Genomic DNA, 27,714 nt, shown 5'->3' on the forward strand with positions numbered 1-27,714 from the left:
TATGTCTCTATGTTTTTCCTCCTACGGGTCTGTTTAATTTGTTGAACAGGGTTTCAATTTATTTGCTTGCAGGTCAGGTAGACCTGTGGACACAAGAAGCCAAGGGCTGCAGATGTCCCTTCGATTCGTCTCGACAAGACTGTGCGTGTTGCGTGCGAGATGGGGGCTGCCACTGCGGGAGAGACTCACCTAACCGCTGCAGTCAGTGTGGCCTGGAGCAGCACTGCAGCAACAGTTGAGTACCCCAACACATAGTCACACGCCTAACTTCCTACGTCTTCTAGCCATTTATTTACCAGCACTAAGCTATGAAAGCGTATAGGGGACTGGACGTATATATCCATATTTTCTTGACCTCGGCACTAGCTGGAGGTGAGCGGCCAGCTTCACGTCCCTGCAGCTTTAACCCCGGGGAAAGAGCCCCCGGTACCAATTGGATAGGAGGTTTGATGGACCCCAGAGCCGGTCTGGACGGCATGGAGAAGAGATAATGTTTGTCCCTACCGGTATTCAAACATCGACCCCTCAGTCGTCCAGCACGTAGCCAGTCACTATACCGACTGAGCTATGGTGGCTCTTCGACGAAGTCTGTAGTTGTGCTTATTCTCTTCCTGCACCAAACCGAAATGCCGCGGTTGGCAAAACTAGGCACGAAGAAAGCTGTGGCTGGCAAATGGCTACTGAACGCTGAATTCTTCAAAGCAGTGGTTCTCGAAATTTTCGAATAAGCGGACCCCCTAGCACTATGTAAGATTTGAGGCTTTCACGGCGGTGACTATGAAGAAAGCAGTCTTCTGGGATTTGGCACCGTGTATATGTGGTGTTAACCGACGTTTCGGAGGAACGTATCGCCCCCATCTTCAGGGTAGAAGAAAAAGTATAAGAATTCTGCAAGCGACAACACCGTGAGAAACGGTAAAGCAGACTGGAAATATACCAGCTATGTTGAGCAGAGAGGGTAGGGGGGAAGTGCAAGTAAACAAGTGAAAGCAGGGAAACCATGCTTGTCCCAGCTCCCTTCCCCTACCCTTCCCACACCACTGCTTTCACTTGTTTACTTGCACTTCCCCCCTACCCTCTCTGCTGAACATAGCTGGTATATTTCCAGTCTGCTTTACCGTTTCTCACGGTGTTGTCGCTTGCAGAATTCTTATACTTTTTCTTCTACCCTGAAGATGGGGGCGATACGTTCCTCCGAAACGTCGGTTAACACCACATATACACGGTGCCAAATCCCAGAAGACTGCTTTCCCCTAGCACTAGATTGTACACTGTAGGACCCCTCAACCTCCAAGTGGCCGGGTTACTCTTATAGCATAGATGCCCTTGAGCAATTTTAATTCCAAAATGTTTGTTATACCATTATTCCAGATAAAGCAGAATTTGTGAAATATTAAAAATAGTCTTAATATTTATTTCCCTTCTACCTTATTAGGAAAACAAAAGTAATATCTTTTTTTTAACTCCAATAATTATACAATCTATCCATTAAGTGTGGATAATAAGTACAAGTAATATCTTAAAACGTGAAAATTTTCAGACTTTATTATATCATTATTTAAGGGCAACGTACGCTGTGTTTTTTTTAATTTTTTTGGAAATTTCGAAAACTTTCAAAGATTATACTTTAAGTTATTTCTCCATTCACTTCAGAATAAGGCACGAGATAAAGGTGAACGTGAATTTTAACTACATTTGTATCTACATTAGATTGCATTGTCGGATTTTTTATCTACGAAAGATTTTCTTTGGATAGAAAACTGTAAAATTCCCCATTCTTGCAGATGAAAAGCAGAGATTAGGTCTCTGTTACCTCAAGATTAGCGCGGATTGCACTGGATGCAGACCATCATAGTTTTCGCTTGTTGTAATGAAGAAAAAGATCACACGTCTGACACAGCTCTGATGATTACAAAAGTATTGCGAACGTTATAAATCATGATCTCTCACATTTCCTTCCAGATTTCCAATGAACAAACCCTTACACTTCCTCTGCATCCGTCGACCCGCATAAGAGCCACTGCGAAGACAGGCAAGGTCGAATTTAAGCCGTAGGTGTTTCAAATGGCCTCAGATATCGGCAGTGTAATTTATACATAGAACGGAGGGGAAGGTAGGCAGCCAGGTATCACAGCTGGCTCGGGTCCAGCTGGCTAGCCCCTGGTTCACGAAGCTACAAAGCCTGGGCCCGGCTCCAAATCGGCATCAACTTTTTCATGCAAACGCATCAAAATATGAGCGGGAGTTTAAGTGGTAGTAATGCAAGTTATGATACAAAAACGTGCTGACCTGTTAGTCGTTTTAGGGTGTCTAACTGCATCATCGAAAGGGTACACTTTATTTCCGTACAATTTTAAAGAAGAAAAGTTTTTGTTACATTCGTCCATGAACATAAATACCGCCATACTGCGGGAACTAAGGCGTGCTTAACGGAATTTTTACGGAACAGGAATACAGTCGCGGTATTTATGGTGTTGTACAAGTAACATACATAGAACACTTTTAAAATTTTTAAGGCTTATTCCACTATTCAGTACATGTTTCTCGTTCCTGCCTTTAAGAAATCCAAAGTTATACGTATATGTATAACAATGAAGTATGTTTCCGCACCGCGTTCATTGCAAGGAGTTCGCTGGAACGCCGATAGGGGCGCCATTTGACGGCTCTACAAACCGTATTCACTCGCACAATTCTCGCACACGTGTTCCGTATTTTTTGCGATCGAAATTTGGGGCGTGAGTTCCATGAAGATGAAAAATATTTATAACCTTTTAACGGCAAAATTCCTTGCCTATTATTAAGAATAATAGTACTTTTATAGCAGTTACTTTACACATTGTAGTCCTAGGAACTGCTCTCTGTCGTCGATTCACTGTCCCCTTCCGCATCCACATATTTGCTTTCGACCTCACAACATGTCGTTATCACTTCCGTTGTACATCGGATATGAGCCTGGGTGGGATCCAGAGCCGGTTTGGATGCTGTGGATAATTCTTGACCCTACTGGGACTTGAACTCCGACCCCTCTGTCGTCCAGCCCGCAGACAGTCGATATATGCCGCCCGCGCTGTCCCGGTTCCCTAGTTGTGAGGATAATTACGCTTCTCTTCACTTCCCCTCCAATTGTCGTGTTTGTTTGCATGTCGAAATACAAAGAGTTTGATCCGGGACGCCTGTTTTTCTCAATCCTATAACAAATTTGTGAAGTACTCTAATCCTCCCAACAAACCCTCTTGCCTTTCGTTGGCTTAGCGATGTTCGGCTCCTAAGTGATGATCCTTTGCCCTTCTCAAAGCGAAGAATCTAGCTCCTGCTTACTTTGAATTGTTCCTCGTTTCTTTGTAATGTACTTTGAAGTGTCTTCTCAGAGTTCACGGAATTCCCCACATTTTGGCCCCCGAAATGCTTTCCAGGATTTGTTGGCAGTTTGGAGAAAAGCATATTTCTGCTTCCACCGGTAGAGCACACTGAATTCTGATAAGGTAAATTCAGTACCTGGCGCTCTGTTCTTATGCTTTTCTGCGTATTGTTACCTTTAGTTTCAAATCTTTTGTATTGCTTGAATATTTAACTTCATTCGTCGCAAAATGCCATGAATCATCAGTTTCACACAAATCGCCATGACGTTGCTTTCAGGCAGCAGACGTTAGCACTGAGTATGAATACTGAAATACGCAACAATTGTACAACAGTTACAGCGGGTAAAGTTCGAAAATTCCCAGGGTATCCAACTTACGCGTCAAGTTAATGCCTGCAAGGCTCTTCAAGTCTTATTTTAGTGTCGCAGTGGAAAGTCGAGTTGCTTTTAAGGGACACACGAGAAGCGAATAACTACATATTATATACGTACAACAGAATACAACTCAACAGCGGCGTTCGCATCAGTGGACGTGCAGAATAAATTAATACCTGGCAGTTCTCAATACCGTTGGATACACTGCCAGATTTACCATTTGGTCTCTGCGATATATCGATATGAAACAAATGAGCCAGGAAATTGACACCTTCATTTTTCGATTCTGCTGTAGCAACAGTAAAACTCCTAGGAAACAAATCAAACCAAGGGCATATGCCCGAAGTAACGTGACGATTGGACGAGACACTGTACAAGTTAACCCTTTTTGAGTCATAAAAACAGATTCATCGTAACAAATAAAACATAGGAATGAAGAAATAAAATGCCTTCATTTTAATTAATTCATATAAGATCTGCTAGAATGACGTATTCTACGGCGATTACTATTAATTGAACTGACTCGCTGACTCCATGGAGCAAAGTCACCAATCGCTCAGCTATTCAAGAATTTCACAGCATTATATTGAAACCAAATGTTCATCGCTTAGTTTTTAAATTGTTATTTATACTCATAATTAATCCAAGCTATACACACCACACTGCCGGTCACGGTAGCCGAGCGGTCTAAGGCATGCACTGTCTTCGCTCGCTCGGAAGCCGGGATCGTGGGTTCGAATCCCACTCAGGTCATGGATGTTTGTGTGCGTTTTTCTGTGTTTGTCTACAGGTAGAGGCCTTGCGACGAGCTGATCACTCGCCAAAGGGGTCCTACCGAATGTGTAAGATCTAGTAAACCGAAGTGAAACGGAGAGTTTCATGGAGGTAGGCCTAGGCCCAAATTGGGGCTGTAGCGCCACAGAAAAAAAAATACACACCACACTACATGATATACAGGTTAATACTCCTTAAAATAACGTCATGAATAAATAATTGATCTTTATTTATTCAAAGTACAGTTACGTTAAAATGGTCGCCCAATTATTTCGAAACAGTTTTCTCGGTACAGCCATGCAGACAAAGGCATTGCTACAGTAATGACCTGTAATTCCATTGAAACAGGGACATGTGCAGGATAAACTGATTCAGACAAACGTGATTTCTTCTGTTTCATACTGAAATCTTTCATCAGCTTTCACTTACGTTAAGTAGCAACTTTCCGAAGAGCCAGTTTGGGGGTCCATTATACTCGCACATGTAAACTTGCTGTGAAGGGTATTCATGACACTTGAATAAAAATGACATACGATTTTTTAAAGTGTGTGTGTGAAAACGCCTCTATGTTGAATTGGCGGCCGGTTGAAATCAAACGCGGTATAGGTAAACGTTTTCTGATCATAAGTCTGTGTGTTGTGGTCTGTCATAGGTTGTGGGCGGAAGAGGCAGCCTCCTTACGTGAAGAATTGCCGCAAATAAATTAAATAAACAGTCGCTAACATGAGACGTGGCAGAACTCATGCGCCCATCGTCACTTCCGCATTCGGACTAAAACGACTTCTGTCTTGCGTATTGCAGTGTGCAACATTACAATCGACTCGCGCAATCTGGTCGCACGCTCAGGCAAGACTTTCGGGCAGATCAAGTCGCCGTCCCTGGAAGGCCCAGGTTTCTGTTGGTACTTACTTCAGCCGGACACTGGCCAGCGCGTTGAGATTCAAGTTTACCGCCTTGTAAGCGTCGGTCGCTTTAATGGTAGCAGGTGAGTGTCTAAAGGTGTCATTTCAGTTGTAGAACTAATCAAATGTTAGTGGTTTGTTGGCATGCATAATTTGGTGACTTTCACTGCAAGGGGGTTCATTTTGAGGAGTTTAAATCGGAACTGATGAAGCCCGCAGTAGCAGCTTGGAACTTACGCGTATGAGCCATCTCAAAATGTGCTTCAGATGGGAAGAAACCCATTTCGAAATTGCTGGTGGCAGATACTTGTAGATATAAACTTAGCAGTCCAACAAAGAAAAGAATACAGATCCAGGGTTGCCCTAACAAGATGACCATTGCTTTACTGATAATTTAAATACTCGTAGATTTGTCACTTAGTACTATAATAATAGATTGGTTTACATGTATGGCTGCACTCATGCTCCATGATAAGAGAACAGCTTCTGCAAAGCCCATCTGATTAAAATTCATTTTAGTGCATGAGGTATGCTGAAGTTTCGCTGGGTGTTCGGTCCTCCTTCTCCTCCTTTTAGGGTTATGAACCTTGCTGAAAGTACTTTTATAAACTGTTCTGGATTTGAGGTCCTCACAGTAGTGTCTGCAAAGAGTAGTAGTTTCTGGGATGTGACGCTGTGTAATCCGGTAGAAAATTACTGACATTTTGGAGGAATGAAGAAAGCAGTCTTCTGGGATTTGGCACCGTGTATATGTGGTGTTAACCGACGTTTCGGAGGAACGTATCGCCCCCATCTTCAGGGTTGAAGAAAAAGTATAAGNGAGGAATGTTTTGCCTCCATTACAAGCAGAGCTTCCTTGGCTAAAATTCGAAGCAGTGCGTTCTTTCTAAACGCTGATGAACTTCTACCAGACTACACAGTCTCACATTCTGTAAGGTAGTACTATTATTAACTGTTCAGAAAGGAAGACATTTCTAATATTGAGAACATTCTGATACTGAAGAGTTAAACTGGGTAAAGCTAATCCATGGTTTCCAGATATTTTCTTTACAGTTTTTCACAATTAGTTTCATTGTCACCATGACCACAATAATCAGAATTACAATGACCACCTCTATCTGCTGCAGTGACCTGCACAAAACAGACTGGGTAAAGCTAATCCATGGTTTCCAGATATTTTCTTTACAGTTTTTCATAATTAGTTTCATTGTCACCATGACCACAATAATCAGTATTACAATGACCACCTCTATCTGCTGCAGCCACCTCTTCCATTACAGTCAACACTGTTGTGTTATTATTTTGTAGTTATCTCGTGTGCTGTTTGCACATTAATGGTGTCCAGTTGCTTGCAGCTGTGAGGGGGGATTCCTGCAGCTTGTGGATGGAGCTGAGCCCCGTCCCCGACCAGGTGACTCACAGATCTGTGGCAGTAATGAACGTTATGCTCCACCTGTGGTGCTGTTTGCAGATCGGGGATCTGCGACTCTGCTCTTCCAGTAAGCAGACATAACCAATCTATCTAGTTCTTGAAAAATTTCTACATCACATTGCATCACTAAGAATGTAAGAAGAAATTAAATTTAGAGAATGTTTGCTACTAGAATCTTATGTCTTCCCATTTCCTGTCTTAAAGACGTAAATTCAAATCACTTTTCCTGTTTTACTTTCATGTGAAATATAGCTTTTGTGCTGATGGAAGAACATATATAGAGGGTGTCCGAAAACAAAGTGCTGAGAAGAATACTGGAAACTAAGAGGGAGATTGTAATAGGAGAATGGAGAAAATTACACAGTGAGCAACTTCGTAATTTGTATTCTTAATCAAACATTATTAGGGAGATCAGATTACAAAGGATGGGAGCAGTGAGAAGTGCATACAAAACTTTGATTGGAAAACCTAAAGCGGAGAAGTCATGTGGGAAACATTGCTGCAAATAAAATACTGGAGTAAATCTGCAATTATACAACTCCCTTTGTTCATACTTCTGTTGCAAGTGAAAGAAATAAAAGCCAGAAGTTCTGGGAAGAACTAATTGCCTAATTTTGATATGACATACACCAAACAGAAAACGACACCTCCAACAATTCTTTGTTGCTACAGCAACGTCTGTACCTAGTTGTTACATAGCAACAATTGAGCGATACACAGACAAAACCACTAACTCTCTGATAAAACATGAACAGCTCAGAAAATTGTGTATCCAACAATTCTTCTATTGCTGTGTGTAATTTTTGCCATGGGAACATGTTTACCAACCCGTTGCCTAACAACTAAAGGAGGGAGACATTTAACAGAGCTGTTGCCTTGCAACGATTGGCAGGATATACATAGAGACACTCAGACTTATGGGTGGAATTTACATAGTACTTTGCAGAGATGGGCTTAGTTGCCATCAATGTATATACAAAAGTTTCATAAAGATTGGTTCAGGCATTCAAAAGTTGATGGGGGGGGGCGATAACAGACAGCATGTAGATCGCATAAGCCTACTGTAAGCTAAAAAAGTAGAGAACAGCAAAGGAGAAACACATAGATTTAGAAGAATTTTGTAAATAAATTATTTTATATGAATAATAATAATCCCAAAAAAAATATGTAAGAGATTAATAACATATGATACATCAGGCAGAACAAAGTAATGTAAAACTTATTATTAATGTGGAGGAACTGAATACAAACATGAAAATCTCCTTCAACAATGTCTGAACAAATTACCTCCACGACTGGAAGTAGGAGTGATACTTATTACTCATTGGTTACTGTGTTCTGTCTCCCATTGATATGTCATTGTCATGATTGCTACATAGCACTCCTTCCATTTATTGTACTGTTTGCATTAATCCCTTTTTTCAATATTGTGTCGTAGCATTGCAGAATCCACCCTTCGTTCACAGTTCCTTGCCTACTTCAGCTTCACTCCTTCGAGCAGTGTTCAAGGTGTAGGATTCCAGGCGCGAGGTGGCAGGCGCATTGAACACACAGGTAGAAATTTGACTCTCTCGAAATATATGTTATTAGTGGTACCATGTGTAAAATATCGTTCCTCTGTTGCAGTGCACTTGTTGCCGTCAAAAAATGCATGTTTGCAGAGCCTTCACTTAGCAACTGCTGTTGTATGTTGCTTATTTCACAGTCATTGCTTAGCAACAGGTCTACATACCACAATATAATTGTGTGTCGTGAAGTCTGAGGTTCTGAAGTAGTGGTGGCTATGAAGATAACTGTCCTCTGGGATGTGACACCATGTAGTCTGGTACATAAGTTCCACTGCATCAGAGGACTCTGCTGTGTCCTTCTGCAGAATAGGAGGTAGCAGGATGTTCTGAAATGTCCTACCCTATCCACTAAATTACATGTCATCACATCCCACAAGATAATTTTTTTTAATTGTGATTTTTCATGGGGCACCACCCAAGAAATATTCTTACCATGTATCTTCTCTATCAGTTATAATTTGTCTTACATTCCGTAAGTCCCTTGCTTGACATTTGTGAAGTAAATAATGTTGATATAATTTTCATATGCCACATATTTTGTCTCACAGAATGTGACTGGCTGTACCAGGACTTCTCATGTCGGGAGCCTGGATCCTGTGTGCTAGCAAGTCCTGGTTACCCAGGATTGTACCCTCCGAACAGGCAGTGCAAGTATCTTATTGCTACAAGCTCAATCCACACGCAGGTCCACATTATCTTCACAGCATTGCTTCTACCCTACAAGTAAGTGGAGTTATCTTACGTGAACCATTTTAATGTGTCAAGGAGACCGAAAGGGACATCATATGTGAATGATGGAAGTGGGACTCATATGATTGTTTCAGCAATCATCTGTGTCACCAGGTGGTGTTACCATTGGCTGGTTGAGTATAAATAATTCTTATGTTAGATTTAACTTAAAAAGACTACATTTTGTGCTACATATTGACCCTTTATTTGGTTGATAAGAGTAACATTGGTCATTAGCGCAACACTGATATAACAGATCACTCAAGAAAATTTTATTGCCTTCTTTCACAGTGAAAGCTTCAAATGTGAAGTGTTTTTAATGGCTTATTCTTCTGCCTCCTATCTCTTGCAGTAAGTTTATTTTGCCATTCATGTAACACTTCTCTTTTTTAATGTTGACAGTGTACATTATACTTATGAACCTAACTTTCATGACATGTCTTTTCCTTCAGCCTTTTATAATTTGTAGTAAATTTGTTTTATAATACATTTAATATTTGACTGTCTGAAAGAAATGTCAGACCTGACAGAATCGATTTGCAGTTTCTGTGTATGTGATTCAGTTCAAACAGTGGGTGTATGTTACAGTCACTGTGGCACAGACTACATAGCTATCTACCAAGGATCAACACCGTCCAGTCAACTTTTGACTACTCTCTGTGCCAACAGAAAAACACAGCTACAATATTCTGGGCCCAATCTCCTCCTTGAGTTCAGGTAATAGTTGTCTTAATAGTTAACATATAACTACATAGAGTATGTAGTTACAGGATCAACTTCATACCAGATATGTGGGGTATATACTGTCACATGACAATATGTATTCAGTTTCCTGTTTAAATTTCAGAACAATATATTTTCACTTTAGTTCTTGTGCAGAAGGCTTCTTAGAAGACAGTGAACAATGGGTGAAAGTCTCTGGATATACTGAAATGCAGTCACAAATTTGACTAACATATACTGCAATTGTCATTACTGTAATAGCACTTATGTTAAGGGGGCATATTCCGTTAAGTATAGATGAGTTAATTGTGAAAGATATATAGGGCATATACTGCATGTGAGACACTAACCTTCACTGCATGATGTTGGTGCAGTTTCACTATCTGCAACTTGTGGTAACCAATAAGTTATCATGCGCACCAGAAAGACTGCCCAGCACATCTGCCAGATAGCCTGCCTTCATAATAGGCACTGATTGTTCCTGTGTTAACCAAAGCCCTCCATGCTTACCTTTGTGATCTTTTATGTTGCAAGACACTTTCCTTCTTGATATAAAAGAGATTTCAAGAATATAAAATTTCATTTTTTAAGAAAAACATCAATTAATATTTATGTTTTCCTTTTGCAGCTCGGGCCCTCCTGTGCCACCATATGATTATAATGGATTCTTAGCATCTCTTGAATTTGTTGAGAAATCGTTAAGCACAGAATCCTCCAACGTTTTACCAGTAAAGACAACTGACCCTGGTGTTATGAGTAAGCATAATTATGTTCTGCATTTGACATAATTCACAGATTTAGATGCTCATGAACAATATAACTACATTGTAGTCAATACATGTAACTTTTAAGGTTGGATATAATTCATTTCCTTCTCTGGCTCATTATCTAAGTGTCACAGTAAACAAATTACATAATCAAGCAAAATATTTTATTTTGACAGAAACTGGAAACTGATGGAATTCAGACCATCATTGCCTTAGAAATGTAAGAAATTCAGTACTCTGAGAACGTAGAATTTTATTAAACTAATTCAGATATTTATATAACTTCCATTTTTATATTTAACACACCTTTTCTGAACATGAAACAAGTAACAACTGTGACTTCAGTGTTTAACTGTTTTATTATTTCATATTCATAAAAACGTTATACATGCTATATATATATAAGGAATAAGTTAACATACTGCTATAATTATTTCTGTCCTGAACTCAACTGATAAAAAGAATATTTAAGAGACATCAGGGGTGATTTTAGGCCATTGTCCTTGTTAACCCTCTTTAATGAGCAAAAATATATATACAGACCTGGGTACTAGTGTCCCTCATATACAGCCTGGATACTTAATGGTTAAGTATTCTGCCAGAATGTATTACTCTCAAATTGTTTTTTTAAACCCAGCATCCTTAAGCTGTACATTTTTCTGTGGTTGCAGTGGATGGAACAAGTGCCCCCCGTCATGCAACGTCGAAAGCAGGGTGTGAAGTCCTGTACTCTGGCAATGACACAAGATCAGGACACTTCAACAGTCGATCCTTATCTTGGAAACCATCATGCAGCATGACATTTTTAGGAAGACCTACGGATATAGTGCATGTGTCGCTTTTCAACTATATGCTCAGGTTGTTGGTTTGTATCATTCAACTCACTGTTACTGATGAACATATTAATCTTTTTCTTAGTCAGTGTTGCTCAAACTTTACTGCCAACATAATCTTGAGCTCTTAGAAATGTCCTGACCAGAGCAAACATCAAACCAAAAGCTATAAGTCCTTAGAATGCTTTCATGTGGCACTTAACTGCAGGAAACCAAATGCTGCTGATTTATGAAACCTACTTCCACTGGTACAGCAATGGCAGTACATAAAAATTTATGCAAGTCAGTATGCTACATAGTCTGAGATACTAACATAAGTACGTGTATTAAATAAACTATAATTCACCAACATGGTAAATTCCTGTTTATGTTATATTCAGAGATCTGGAATTCTCCCACACCGAACAAAATTTAAAAAAAAAATGTAAATCCTTATAAAGATACTACAAAAATAAAATTGCAGTTCACAATCACTGGCCACATGACAGTTCTCTCAGCTGACAATAGCAACACTGCCCCTTGTCCTCCCTCAAGCAGATGCAATTACAGTCATAATTAACCCATAATGACAGTAGAGGCCAGTTTAATTTGTAATTGCATTACAGCATATCTGATAACTTTTCACCCAGAAATGGGCCGCACCTTAGCTCAAATGGTTAGTTACTGGCTTCCCACCGTGGCTGCCCGGGTTCGATTCCGGGTCTGGTCAAGTGGGATTTGTGGTGGCTAAGTGGCACTGGGGCAGGTTTTCTCCAAGTACTTCGGTTTCCCCTGCCAATCTTCATTCCACCAATTGCTCCACAATCACCCTCACCTATCATCTGGGGCTGGTACAATAGGCCAGAAGTGGCCGCAGTACAAGGGACTTAGTCCCACCCTACTAGCAATAATAAAATAAATTCACTCAGAAATCCACTATATTGCCTAAGAAGACTCCCATCTAAGAACTAAAATGAATGTATGTTGTTTTGAATTGAAAGCAGAAAGTGTAAATATGTGCAAGACCAGAAAATCATGAAAGCCACTTAAAAGTTGTGTTTATACAAGTTCTTCTCATACAATTGGCAGATTGATGTGAGCAGAACAACCCATTACCCATAAATTCTGGTTATTGGGAGTTTACTGCAGTATGCTTCATTATTTCATTCTTAGCTTCAAACAGGGTAGCAGCTAAATATAGTCTAGCACAGAACAGGCTACTGTTTGGATCTGCAGCGAAGCATAAGTCTATAACAATAGCCTCAAACCAAAAATCTTCAAAATATTGTCTGTAAGCAGGAGGTGGGAGGAACATGTTTCAGTGTAGTGATCATGAGGAAGTTCACAGAATTGTCATAGAACCCCAGGGTTGCATGGAACACAGTATGGGCATTACTTTTCTAAGCAACTATGGCGTTTTCAAGCTTTGTGTTTCAATATGTGTTGAGTCCAGTGGCAGCTCATTGATCATCTGAAAAAATTGGTTCAGGACCAAATAAAATTTACCCCCAAATACCTGTAAAGTCACACCTTGATTGACTTCGCTTAAAAATTTGCAGAATTATGATCCTATTAATTTAACTCCCATTAGATTATGCTCCAAATTTTCAGGCTTATGACCTGAAATTTAAGTCTAGTGCACCAGCAACTACTCATTAGGCATCCTCTGTCAAGCCAAGTCCAGCCAAGTCCTTTTCAAAATCTCCAATAACCAGAGCTCTCCTATCTAGATTCATTGAGGTGCTGGAGATGCAAGATTTTGATGAAATATTAGCTGAATTAGTTATAAAGACCATAAATGCTCTGATAACCAAAATTATAAATTTTAAAAATCTATGTTGTGGTGATATGGTAGCTTGAATCATAACTCTTAAAAATCCACGGTAAAATATTAATTTCTTTTTAATATTTTTAATAATTTAAATGCTTCTTCTTCTTCTTCTTCTTCTATGGCGCAACAGCCCGCTGTTGGGCCTTGGCCTCCCTTATCAAGCCCCTCCATTCGTCTCTATCCTGTGCTGCTCTCTTCCAGTTCCTTACGCCCATTAACTTCTTTGCATATTCCATGTACCTAGAAAGTAGTCCATATTCTTTGCCAAAAGTCGTCTTCCATTCTGTTGAGGTTTCCGAGGCTTGATTCCAGGTTTCGAGACATTTATATTTTTTTATGGTGAGAGGTCGTCAGCCTCTCGCCCAACCCCCAACCCCGAGGACCAGGGTATCTCTTTTAGTCTGGGTCATCACCTTCGACCTGTCCGGCATGGGTGGCCCTACCAGTAGCTATGCTACCGCCGGCATAGCTCTCAGGATCATTTGACCACACAAGCCCCTCCACTACGTCAAAGTAGAGACACCATCGGGATACTGTATTATTTGTTATGTATTTATTAATTGTATTGAAAAAAACAACAGAATTATAGTGTATTGTGGGCAAAACACTGAAAGAAGAGTCTGCACCTTGAGCTCTAGGAATGTAGATCTAGAATCCCGTCTTCTGGGATGTGGCACTGAGTAGATATTGTATAAACCGACGTTTCGGTGGAATGTATCACCTCCATTTCAGGGTATAAAAATCCTCAAGCAAGCAACCAGCATAGCAGGTGGCTGCAGCATTCTGCCCCCCATTACTCTTTAGGAAGGAGTCAACCAAGTCCATTGTATAGGGCTCTGGTTAGTCTTCAAAATCCATTCTGCAATGCTGGTGAAGAAGAAAGTTACATTTCCCCTTGTTCCATGTTAAAATCAAGTTTTGTAACTTAAAACCCACAAATGACTGAAATGTCATGACTCCTTATAGAATTATTGTCATCATCATCATCATCATCTGTTTTTGTAGATCAATGTCAGCATGTGAGTAGTACACACAAGCACCTCAATAACAGTGAACGTAATTCTAATACTATATATATACATTACGGATCTCTTGTATCTCCATATGCTATCTCCATAAGCATACTGTAACGTGTTTAGGTTACTGAAGACGCCGTTCGGATTGTTAATTGGTTTATTTAGCAACCTACAAGTATCAGCTACAATTAATTACAACACTGTTGCGGGGTTTCACACTTTATCACCCTAATCGCAATAATTTGTTCACTCTGTCCTCAGGAGTCTACACGTATTAATTACAATACTGGAGCTATACAAGTGTCCCTGTATCACACACTCCCAATTATTACTCACTTATCACAAACTAACTTCCAACTGCTGACTGGAGAACTCACTTCGGTGGCTGATACACTTTCAACTCGTTCACTGCTGACTTGAGAACTGTCTTCGGCGGCCGCTACACATTAACTAACTCAGCGGCTGTGTAGTTCCCTTATATAGTCGCAGCGCCCGCCTGTTACACAATGGGTACCGCTGTTGCCTGTTACCCGTGTCACAGCTGCGTTGCGTGTTACGTCACCACGGGGAGAGGGCGGGGTGTTGACTCGCCTATTACCGTAGTAATGACAGTGCTACGATGCCGCCATGTACCGCTGGTGAGGGAGGGGTCCTCCATTGTGCAACATGTCACAATACTGACTAGGATATGGACTGGACGACTGGGGCCTGATTCCCAACAGAGGGATTTTTCTCTTTGCCTTTGTGTCCATCTCAGCTGTGAGGCCCACACAGCTTTATATCCAGTGGGTTGTGGAGGAATCCCTTGCTGGTATAGCAAACACAGCATAAAGCTGACAACTTGCTTCCACCTAGTACAGAGCTTACGTCATAACCCTACTCCCTCATACTCATACATTCATGGCAAATTAAGCAAATGGCATCCTTGCCTTTTATAACTTAAGTTACTCACCTTACATTTATTCCTTGTTTCAGGGCACCTTCTTGCCAGTCTGTTGTGGAAATATATGATGGCCCAGCTGAGGAAGGTGTCAAACCATCAAAACGAATATGCAGCCCTCTTACAAAGCACGCTCGGGATCCTAGTGGGAGGTAAGAGACAGGATGATAGCTATTTATTTTTAATCTTATTAATTCAGATTCCTTAAATATGTCAATGGCTGCATAAATAGTTCCACACCATCATATTTCATTCACTTTTTCATTATTCATAAACTTTTATTTGCCTTATATAGTCATCCTCAGGTGTATCTTACTCTGAAAGTAACAATTTGCTATCAAGTGAAGCACCAATTAAAATTAATTGAAAGTAATCATTCCTTGTATGTGTCTGTTACTTTAATAGACGTTTTGAATAATCTTAGATTGCTGTTGTTTCATATAGCTTGGATGTTTTCATTTGTAATGTTGAACATTTGTCTGTTTTCCCATTGTATTGTAATGGAGTGTCTAGGCATCTAATTATTAAATACCACCTGTATTTGTCTGTTTGTGGCTTAGGTCTAGATATAATTTGTTGTATTTTGTGTGCAGAAGACTATTTTTAAGGTTGTGTCTTGGAATAGTTCAGTAATTTTTCTTATATCTTTCCCACTGTAAGTGAAAGTGCCCCCTGTTTCCCTCCAGGATTTGAGTGTGTGTTTTGTGTTCACAGAGAGGTTTATTTGAGGGTTTTATTGAATTGCATATTCCTGTACTAGTTATTGTGTAGTATGAGTATGATGCCTGTTTCTGCTGCTTTTGCTTCTTTGGATATCAGATGCATACCTTATGTAGTCAATTTACTAAATAATCAATACTCGATAGTTTCTTATCATAAGGATGGAAAGGATCGTCGTGAATTATAATGTCTGTTCGTGTAAATTTCTGATATATTGAAAACTTCAGGTTGTTGACCTGTCATCTGACAGATTACTGATGAATGAATGAATGGATGATGACAGTGTTATCAGCATATCGAATAAATTCTGTTTCTTTATTCTTTATTAGTAGTGTTTATATTTGTTCCTATTCTGTATGTTGTAAATATGTTTCAGCTGGTTTTTCTGATGTTGATACATCCATGACTAATCCATTTATTTGCTTGTAATACTCTTGGTCAGAATTTGGAATAGCTTCGTTTTAAGTTTGTTGGCATTATCTGTAAAACGTTTTTTTCAAGTGTTTTGATTAGTGTCTTGGTTGATGACTAATATTGTCTGATTTGTGTTTGTAGCATCTAACTTTGGTATATTTGCATATATATTCTTCATATCAAATGAACATGTTTGGATATTTTAATTAATGTCTGTATTTGGTAGATCTGTAATTAAATGGATGGAATTGTGGATGTTATATATTTATAAGAAGTGGAGAGTCCTGTTTAGCTCAGTCAATATAACAATGAACAGCAGACTAGATTGCCAGGGTATGATTCCCAGCAGGGGAATCGAACCCCAGCCTCCTATCCAATGGATACCTTTGGCTCCTTTCCCTGGTGTAAAGCAGCTGGAGTGTGAAGCTGACCACTCACCTCCATCCAGTATTGAGATCAAGAATGGTGGAAATACACCTCCACTCTCCCACAAATCTCCATAGGATTGCACCTGCTTAATTAAGCACAGGGGCAGCTTTACCTTTTAAATGTTTTCTTAGTTCCTATGAGGGGGTACCTATTCAGTTAACTGTTGGTCTGACAGGTGTGTTGGTTTTATGTAATTTTACTGTGGCATGGAATTAGGGAGCTATATTAATGTACGTGTATTTCCACATATTCTCTTCTAGTATGATATCACTGTAACGCTTTATACCATACATTTTATGGTCTTTTGCCCTCTTTTTTTTATTATTATTGCTAGTGGGGTGGGACTAACGCCCTTGTACTGCGGCCACATCTGGCCTATTGTACCAGCCCCAGATGATAGGTGAGGGTGATTGTGGAGCACTTGGTGGAATGAAAATTGGCAGGGGAAACCGAAGTACTCGGAGAAAACCTGCCCCAGTGCCACTTTGTCCACCACAAATCCCACTTGACCAGACCCAGGATGAAACCCCGGCCGCCACGGTGGGAAGCCAGTGACTAACCGCTTGACCTATGGCATGGCCTTTGCCATTGTTTTCAGTAATTTGTCTGCTGCTCCACATGCAGATCAGTAACCATAACTGTCACTAAACTGACAGTCCTAATTCTAATTCTTAGATCCCACGATATTTATGTATAGACTATCTGAAGAACATGCCGTATATTCAAGGAACTAAGAAAACTGAAAAAGAAAATGATATTCTATTAAGATGAAACTTGCTTCGCATTTATTCAAAACTTAAAATTTAAATCCAGTAAAATCTTAGCAATCCTGACATTATATTTTGTTGTACATAGAATACAAATCACAGATAATAATTTGTCTTCTTCTTTTCCCCTGCATTGTACCACAGGCTGATGTGAGCACTTGTCTGAATTTCCTTTGCAAAGGCAGCACAGGATATAAAACTTACTTTTGTTCTCAGCCTCTAAATTTGCTTCTTACATGCTGTTTACTAAAACAATGCAGGTTCTTGGAGCAACAGACATTTGTGTCTTCTGACAACATTCTGATGCTAGTACTGAGACGCCTTGGTCCCCCAACATCATCCACAGAAAGTGATACAGAGTTTCTCAATGGAGCCTTCCTCTTCCATGATGGTATGCTTTGTTTCACTTTGTAAGACTACATTGGCATGTCTGAATGTAATTTAGGTGGTTAATGATATAAAAACTTAAACATTAAAAAGTTTTACATAATTTCACTGAATGCATTCTAAAAACAAGTGTGTAGACTTACAGGTGTCCTGAAAAATAGTGACAGATCACATTGGAATATGTTCAGCCATGATCCTATAAGTTCATACTTCCATTAAAGAAACGTAAATATAACTGTCTACTTTTGAAAGATTCCAAAAGCATAATTTGAGAAATTTCTTTCCACACACACATTATAATGTAATTTTCATGTAAACTTTAAAGATCATGTTAGTTATACTCATGATTCTGTGACTTCAGTGTTGCTGCATTTGTTCAGAGTTCAGTGGAACTGTTGTCATCCGCTCTTCTTCATGTTAAATACAGAGTTTACTGGTTACCGTGCAGTTTGGCACATTGTTGCCAATATTAAGACTGCCCCACTGAACAGGTTGGTTTAGAAATAATACTCTAGACTTGTGTTCGGAAGGTGCTCGGTTTGAATCTCAGCCAGGACACCAGGTATTTCAACTGAGGTTTCTGTGGTTCTCCTCAGTTCCTCCAGGAATATGCTGAGCTATTACCTTTATCAAGCCAAAACCGCTTTCTTCCAAATTCATCATTCATGTATCACCCTTCCATCTGACACTGTACAATCTTGATAGTGAAAACATCATTAAAAGACCTACGTTAAGTATTCCCTGGAGAGAGCAGTTTCTCTGAATTATTGAATATGACCTAACAGGCTACACAGAATCACAACCCACAGGTGAGTAATCTTTATAGTCACTGCCTTGAAAATCTCAAATGTGAAAAATTTGGGATAATACATGTATATATACCAGTTATTGAAACATGATGGATGGTATTTCAGAGCACGTGGATGGCACATTGCAGCCTGATACTCTCTGTGATGTGGACTACTATGGTCTCAGTAGTCCATTGGAAGGGCAGATCTCAAATCCAGGAACACAGCATCTCTTTTGGAACATTGAAGGGGCTCTCAGATGCTCACAGAGGTTCATACCAGCAGCAAATCAGAGTGTTACAATTACAGTAAGGGGTTAATTTGTAATATATTATATTTAAGCGTCCTGTTCCACTCATCACTTCTATATGTATAATAAAAATACCATCATAAATGCAAAAATTTATTTGTACTTAGTCTTTCTTCTTTTACACTACATGTTTCAGCCAAAACTGGCCATCATCAGGTGTATTTTCACTTACGTAGCTGTCACACTGCACATAATTTAAAATTTAAAAACACCAGCTCTCTCAATTGTCATTGCTTCATTTCAATCGGTCCCGATATACCAGAATGTACCAGGGTAGACATTTGAATATACTAGAGAAATACCATATATATAAAATAAGTAAGAAAGGCCTACATATGAATGACACACACATAGAAACACACAATCCCACATTTCAAACAATACACGAGATCTATACAGACTAAAGGTACCTCCCTCTCCCCACTACCCATTCCCCTCCTACACTCACCAACATAAAACATAGCACACAATACACCAGACAGCAAACATATTAAAGATAAGCAGCAGCACGCACACAGGGAGCCTACACAGAGTAAGTACACATAACAGTATAAAACATATAAGAATAATGTAAGAACATAAGATAGTAATAAGAATATTTGTGTATTACAGATAGTACATGAACAGTGCTGAAAGCAAGAAGTAGCCGCTGCAGCACATGTAGACATAGAGCAGGTATCCCTGTGATTTAAATTTTAAATTAAAATTCTAAATCAAATCAACAAGTATATATTAACAGAAATTTTAAACATAACTGACAAAACCAGCAAGGAGATTCTGGTATATCGGAACCGATTGAAACACAGCAATGACAATTGTGGGAGCTGGTGTTTTTAAATTTTAAATTATGTGCAGTGTGACAGCTACGTAAGTGAAAATACACCTGATGATGTCCAGTTACAGCTGAAACATATAGAGTAAAAGAAGAAAGACTAAGAACTACAAATAAATTGTTGCATTTACGACGGTATTTATATTATATTAATTTGTAAGTTTATTAATTTATGACATTACTCACGCTGACAGTGTCGTTAGTTCCTAACTTTGCTACGTCACGTGCAGCCCTTTCATTTTCTTGGATCTGATTTACAGGTAGGGGAAATGGTTATAGAACAAGGGTTTAATTCTAGTCATACGACTTAAGCTAGTATGAAATATCCTAAATAACATTATATTGCTCTGCTACTTTCTATGTACTGAACTTTCTCTGCACTGCATATAATGGTAAGCTGAACCCTCCTGTGTTACCAGCTTTAAGTTTCATTACTGCATGCCCCCAGTGTTAATTATAAGGCAGTCTAATTTTGAAAAGTCTAAATTCTGTCATTAATTAATGATTTCATAACTCTTTCAGGTGTCAACGTTGGCTAGACTGTCCCCTGATCCTCACTGCCACACACAGTGTGGAGATGGAGGTTGCCACTGTGTAGCAAATTTACTTCCTCTTTCTCAGATGGACCATTTGCTCTTAGTAACTGATTCTGGTCAGGCTGTATCCTGCCTCTGTGGAGATTTCCAGGTTAGTAAATACGTAATAGTTATTTATAGAAATTTTGCTGCTGAAAGGAAGAAAGTATGTCTCAAGTATGAACTTACTTGTAGAGACAGATTTGTATCTTAAACTAATTGTGCACAATCACATCACCAGAAATCTACCTTGCAATAATGTGTTGTTCTCTAAATAACTTCCTTTATAAGGCAAGCATAGAGTCATGAAGTTGAATTTCAGTTTTTCTGAATAGACTGCTTCTAAAGAACTTTATTTTATTGTTGTTAGTCTTTCTTCTATAATTCTTTATTGGCTTCAGGGGACATAAATTTTAGTATATTTCAAACTGTGCATGGAGGAATAGATACAGGGCATGTGACCTGCATTGGAAAATGAGAAATGTGCACAGAATTTTAGTCAAAAACCTCAGAAGATAAACTTATTCATAAACAGGCAGCATAATATTAAACCGAACTTAGAAAAATAGAATATGAATATGGGAGTGGATTCATCTCATTCAGCTTACAAATCATGGTGTGAGTATGGTAATGGACCTTCTGGTTCCATAAAAGATAAAAGAGGAAGAGGAATTCCCTGACCAGTTGAGCGGCAATCAGCTTCTCAGTAAGAACTCTGCTATATTGAGTTGGGAGACTGCTAGGTCAAGATTCAAACCAATGGCTTCCAGAAAATGAATTTCCAATGAGTACACCACAGTGTTTGATGTACAGCAATGCATATTATGGCATTATTGGGAGTGACTCTGAAAACAGCAGCCATTGTTCGGTAATTCCCACAACATACATGCATGCAATAATAGAAGAACTGTGTTTTCTATGTGATCTGTGTCGTGACAGTTGCTATTCAATGGAGCAGTAAACACGCATCTACAACAATAGAGGGTTTGTGTTTTCTGCAAGGTCCATGCAGAGGCAATCAGTGCTAGTGTTCAGTTAAGAGTTCAGGTGTGCAGTGTTAACCAGCAGGCAATGGCATGGCCACAGAAGCTGAAGAATCTCCATTGTTAAGATTTGTTACCAAGAAACGTCTAGTGAAAACATTGTAGCAGAATAGCTGTCGTTGAGAGATGTTACCGAGCAATGAGCAGTGAAAGCAGACTCAGAAGACTTAGTGTGGAATGATTTGTAGTGTGGAAATCAGTAACAGTGTCATAATTACTTGTAGTTCCAGGGTCCAGGTGATTCCTTACATGGTGGCAGAAATGTGATGGTGCCCCATCTTGTTGTAGGGAACTTTGAGATGGTAATTGGGGAAGTGTGTACAGTTCCAGCATGTTGGAGTACAAACTTCCAGTCACAGTCTTTTCCAAAAAGAAAAACGAGAGCCAATCAACTTGTCATGCATTAAGCCAGTCAACATGTTTACTTTGGGGCTGCCTCTCTCTAACTCAGATGTGACATGTGGATTTTGACTGCCCCAAATCCTGCATTTGTACCTGTTCACAACTCCATTGGCATGGAACGTCACCTCATCCGTGAAGCACACTTGAAAGAGGAAATGTCCATAGTGAAGTTTGTGCGTGCTACTTGGTCATTTGGTCTTAATGCAAGAATCATTTGAATTTTGTTTGCTTTTAGGCTGAGCCTTTTGTGTAGCACATCATCCACTGTTGAATGTGGAATTTGTAACTGCAAGCTAACAGCACAAATTGATTTATGCAGACTTTGCTGGAATGCCTCTGTAATGCAACTGACATTTTCTTCAGGCGTCGTGTCTTTCCAGGAGATTTTACACAAAACAGACTACCTGTAGTTCTCAGTTTGTTGTCCCAGAACTGAATTCTCTTCCGTGTAGGAGGTTGATGTCCATATTGCATTCTAAAATGACGCTAGACAGCCATAAGAGACTGCAACAGCGTGCATTGAACCTGTTCCTGTGGTGTCAACATCATTACTGAACTCGCCAAAGGTCACACACAAGCTGGCACATGCATGTAAGCCAGATGTGGAAAAAAACTTTCAGAGTTTTCCTTTTGAATGACATAAACCAGAAATGTGTATGACAATTAGTTTCAGAGATATAATTTTTTTTTATTTTGGATACCTAACATCTGCACATTCTGTATATCCATAGACAAATCCATACCCCGTCTATAGTCATATATAAATATGTAACAATATATATGAAAATAAAACACTTAAAAATTAATAAGCAATGTGGTTGTAATTGGCAGCTAGTTAATCCATTGAATTTAATACAAGTTTTATATTAGATCACAATTTAAATTAATATTTCACAGCTTCCAGAGGATTACCAGTACTGCAATAAATCTAGGAGCCAATATGCAGGACACAGCAGTATAAAAGTACAAAAGGTCTCAGTCAAATTTTCTTGAAATTACGGAGGTCCAGAAAATTTATTACTTTGATTGCTTGCTATTGTACTACTACATTTTAGTGATAATTGTTTTCTGGTTCAATCTGATACACTATTTATTGGTACAATATAAGTTAAGGTGAAAATGACCTGTTTTGTGATGATGGCTTTCATTGCATTCCAGCAACAATGGCTTCCAGTAAGTCTACGCAGCTGGTCACCTTTAAAGGTTGTCTACTCAGTTGCACATTACAGCTGGAATATGAAGGGATTTGTGTTCAAGGCGGCATACACCTTTAACAATGATGCAGCTTGTGGACACACTACAATCACACATCCTGCAGGTAACTTTAGAACAACATTAGAAATTCCTAATACATGTATAATTTAAAACAGACATGATATTGTCATGGGTATGAGTGACTAGAGACGGGGATTGGATTGGTGACTCGATTTATTGGCCACTTACACACGCAACTCATAACTACAAGTAGCACTATCACTAATCTCCACACTTTACAAATCACTAGAACACACATTAAGTCTTCTCTGTCCNTTTCAGGGCAAGGGGTGGGGGAGGGGGAAAGATGCCTACTCAGTTGTGTACCAAAGAAACATCTAACCTCACTTTACTCTGTCATCTGTGGCCTGTGAATTTACATAACTAGGCATACTTTCACACATTAACCTACATTTTCAGGAATGTAATTCTCACTAAATATGAAATGAAGAATGATGATCTCATTTAAGTTTCTGAATCATAATTTGGGCAATTCCAAAGAAACTGATAACATCAGATATTGGCAAAGTTCAGTTTACCTCTGAAAATCCATTCTTCTGTCTGTGGCAGGACCAAACAACATACAATTTGGTATAAGTGGTCAACACATATTTTTAAAAGGATGGACATATGAAATGGCTATTTACAATGAAACAAATTTTTGTTTTAATAAGGACCTTTTTCTTATATCAATTCTCTTCTTTCCTGCAACAAGAAAATAGTTGTGTTGTGTCTGCATGTGCATAGATTAGACATACTTTTTATATGCAATTTCCAGGAGAAATTATATCAAAAAACATCTCATCTGCAAGTATGACATTAAACTACTACTTCCACCAGGAATGCATATGGCTTCTGGATTCCAAAATAGAAAGACAACTAACAGTTGAGCTGGCAACACATCAAAATCGTGAGTCATAATTAAAAATGCTATATTATATAGTTAATTTGAGGGACAGAATGAACTGCACCTGTGAGACAGTGATAATTCCTTTCTAAATAACTACCAAATACAGTTTATGATGGAAAGTGAGAGTAAATATTCTAATATAGTTTTCTAGAATTCTAAAAGGACAGTTATCAAGTACTTTTTGCTGTGTCAAAGGATATATTTCTAAAATATTTCCAAGTGTGAATATACAGTCACCACTGCAGTGTTTTAACAAGTCTCCCATTTCCCTGTCAGCCCTGGATTAATGCCAGCCAAATCAAGATTACCTTTACATCAAAAAGGTAAGTCTGTGGACTGCCCAACCATAATAGCCAGAAAATATCTCTCTCATATTTTGTTAAACAACAATATGCTACATAGAATGTTTGAAATATATTTTGTCTATCATAATTGAATCTGTTGTGTTTGCATTTGTCTGGTCTTTTCTACTGTACGTTGACTTTTAAAATCCTGGTAGAATTTGATATGAGATTCAACAATTATAAGCCATTTGTTCAAAAACTTGCATGCAAAGAGTCATTAATTGCAAATATTATGTAAAATTGTAAACAACATGTATCACTTCAGTTGTGCAGACTGTGGTCTTCTGACTTTTGATATCAGATAATCTTGTAAGAGAGTACTGATATTTTTTAGGAACAAGCTACCTCCATCTTTATAGTTTAAGTGTGTAGGTTGGGTAATTGACTGGGTTATGTAGGCAAATTGCAAGCAAGGTGGTTATTGAGACCTAAGGGAAAATGACCCATGGAAAGAGCCATTTTTCATTCCTTCAAGATGCGAATGAGAGGCTTCAGTGACCTCAGAGAAGAAAAATCTCCCTGCTCATGTTATTGGGATGGAGCTTAATCTTTACCACTTTCCTGATGATTGTTGGAACAATCAGTGTGGTGTTATTTGCTTTCTGAAGATGGTCATTAATTGACTGAAACATGTGAAGGAATCATATATATACATTTGAGTCACACTAGATGGTGTAGTCAAATCATTCTATAATATTTTATCAGAATACTCTGCTTTTTTTTCATTGTTGCTTTTACTATATATGCTATATAAAATCTTAACAGTGACTAAGTATTCTAGAACTTCATAATTACTTTTGTCTCTCAGTACCCTAATCTGTCGCTAACAAACTTGATTACAGTACACACTTAACAGACTAAAAAAAAAAAAGTATCACTGCTCTGCAGAATATTAGTGGCTTAATAATGCAGTCAGTGTTTGAAAATTAACTTGATGCAGAGAATCCTTGTTAACTGTGCTCAATGTCATTTTACATAAGTTACTGTAGTAGCAATTAGAGCACTCTGATGTTTCAGGTCCATGTACAGCCTGGAATGTAAGTGTCCATGAATACGAAGAAAATAGAAGTGATGGTGTTGGTCAGCTGCTCCACACATTCTGTCCACGTGATCGTAGTAAAGAATATTCACTGCCTTGGAAAATGAATACTGTATTACTTAGGTAACATATGATTAAATGGGTTTTATAAATACCTAGATGATACTTGCACAATTTGTGCAAGAGAGCCACAAAATCTTCTAACACAGTTACTACACAAATCTAGTGGAATTAATGGCAATGCTTCAGGAATTTGTTACTTACATTTCATTGTTTGTCAGTGTAACTAACTAATTTACTTACTCCTTAGAGAGAGTCCCTCTTGAGAAGTTAATAGTTACTCAACTACTCAAGAAATTCCTTGCATTTTGTGGAACCTGGCAGTTCATTACCATATTTAAAGAGCCCATCACTGGTCCATATTTTCAGGCAAATTCAGTCTGTTCCTTCTCATCCTATTTCTTTAAGGTCTTTCAGGTAGTCACCTTGTTAAAAGGAAATCAGCACTCTGTGTAAAACAGACATGATGTCATTTCATGGGTGGCTACTAATGTTTCAGAGGAACATGCTGCCCCCATTCCAGAGTTCAGCCTAGTTCTTATTTATGTTTTCCTCTCATAATTTTAGGTAAAGTAAAAAAGTAAGTAAGTAAAGCTATCCCTGTAACAGGCCGTGAAGACCCATAGGGTTATGAGACATTGAGGGTCCCACATTATCTAGACAATCAGCTCAAAGATGGCAGTAAGGTTGTCAGCCTTATGTGTCGGCTGCACTTTACTTCTCAGGAAAATTATTTAATTAATTCCTGGTACTCATTTCTGTTAGAGGCTGACTCGACCCCAGGGCCATAGTGTGGCTGGAAGGATTTGGTAAATTGAGAAAATGCAATGACATCATCGGGACTTGAAACTGCAACCTTCCGGCTTGTAGCATAGTGCCCCCATAGTTTTATCAAAAATAATTTATTATTTCTATGTGTCTGTCAGCCTTTCTCTCTGTCTGTCAGTATTTTTTTCTGTCTGCTAGCCAGCCTGCCTGTTTGCCTGCAAGTAACTGCCCGAAGGCAGGATGAACTTGGTATTATAGATCTACAATAGATAGTGTTGAAAATTTTTTATTTTGGATTATAACATTGCATATTAAGGACCTCAGTCAACTTTTATGTATATTTTTAATCACTTGGGAGATTTTGATGAAACCCAACATTTGATTCCTCTACAAATATTACCATGTGTAGGATAAGTTAATTTTGTGAGCCACTTTACATACAAAGGAAATACAAAACCCTTTTGAGTTCTTCAACAGTTCTTGATGAAACATGATATGTGAAATTTCTGTTAGGCAGATATTACCATATATAAGTCTGATTTACTTTATTTAATTTTAACCAGTTCAGTGAGAATTCGTCAGGTCATTCTTTCTCCTGCTGCGGGGAATTGATAGATTGACTGATGCTGGCAAGCTGGTGATTTTACTCTTATATGTATTACATATACATATTTTATATATTTATCAGATATTTCTCATATGTTAATGTTTTACAATAGATAAAAGTAGCATTAATGCTTTCACATGCATATTTTTCAAGCACTGACCCTCCAGACCAGATTCTCTTAACAAGTACATAACAACCACTGTTTCTTCTTTTCATTTCTCTTAAGTTAGCCTAGAAAAGTTTAGTGGCTATTCAACATACATTCTTTTAAAGGCAGAGGCTGTCAGAAGCTAAGAAAATAAATATATCATGAATATATTCAGCATCAGTATGAAGAAATAAATGAACTGGAAATATGTATAATCAACATTGGCTGAGCAGATACATAGGTATACAGTATATTTGGGGTTTGTTCTGAAAGGTTTAAAAATTCTTACTGAGATACTCAGACAAGTTTTAAACAAGAAATGGAAGGAACAATGAGAGAGAAAGTGGTCATGGCCAGTTTGAAGGAATTCTCTAAATGGTAGAGCTCAAGAAATTAATGAAAAACATCACAGTATCCAGCTTGCATAATGACATGCATTTCAGATAGCCAAGCCAGCAACATGGCAGAACTCTTCATAACCACAAATGTGAGAACCTCAAATTCTACAGTAAAATGAGCGACTGCAGACTTGATGACTGGAGTCTGTTACATGGTAGGGGCAAGATTTTTGTTTCTGCACATCCAGAATGACTTTAGGGACCAAACCTCCTATTCAGTGTATACAATTAGAGTTTTATATATATATATATATATATATATATATATATATATATATATATATATAAAAAT

At 38.6% G+C, this 27,714-nt stretch overlaps 1 protein-coding gene across 2 annotated transcripts in view; it reads left to right on the forward strand.

Annotated features, from left to right (window-relative positions):
* Positions 1-27,714, forward strand: part of LOC111871073 — a 436,676-nt gene that overhangs the window by 406,854 nt on the left and 2,108 nt on the right. For both annotated transcript variants that reach the window (XM_023863850.2, XM_023863851.2), the window contains 15 exons: positions 73-234; positions 5,309-5,492; positions 6,765-6,908; positions 8,280-8,395; positions 8,958-9,132; positions 9,727-9,855; positions 10,490-10,617; positions 11,300-11,486; positions 15,263-15,379; positions 17,818-17,948; positions 18,859-19,040; positions 20,397-20,561; positions 23,053-23,212; positions 23,927-24,058; positions 25,420-25,564. In XM_023863850.2, the coding sequence (XP_023719618.1) occupies positions 73-234; positions 5,309-5,492; positions 6,765-6,908; positions 8,280-8,395; positions 8,958-9,132; positions 9,727-9,855; positions 10,490-10,617; positions 11,300-11,486; positions 15,263-15,379; positions 17,818-17,948; positions 18,859-19,040; positions 20,397-20,561; positions 23,053-23,212; positions 23,927-24,058; positions 25,420-25,564 (2,257 nt within the window). The remainder of the gene's footprint in view (positions 1-72; positions 235-5,308; positions 5,493-6,764; positions 6,909-8,279; positions 8,396-8,957; positions 9,133-9,726; positions 9,856-10,489; positions 10,618-11,299; positions 11,487-15,262; positions 15,380-17,817; positions 17,949-18,858; positions 19,041-20,396; positions 20,562-23,052; positions 23,213-23,926; positions 24,059-25,419; positions 25,565-27,714) is intronic.

Source organism: Cryptotermes secundus, unplaced genomic scaffold (assembly GCF_002891405.2).
Source record: "Cryptotermes secundus unplaced genomic scaffold, Csec_1.0 scaffold73, whole genome shotgun sequence".
Lineage (NCBI taxonomy): Eukaryota > Metazoa > Arthropoda > Insecta > Blattodea > Kalotermitidae > Cryptotermes > Cryptotermes secundus.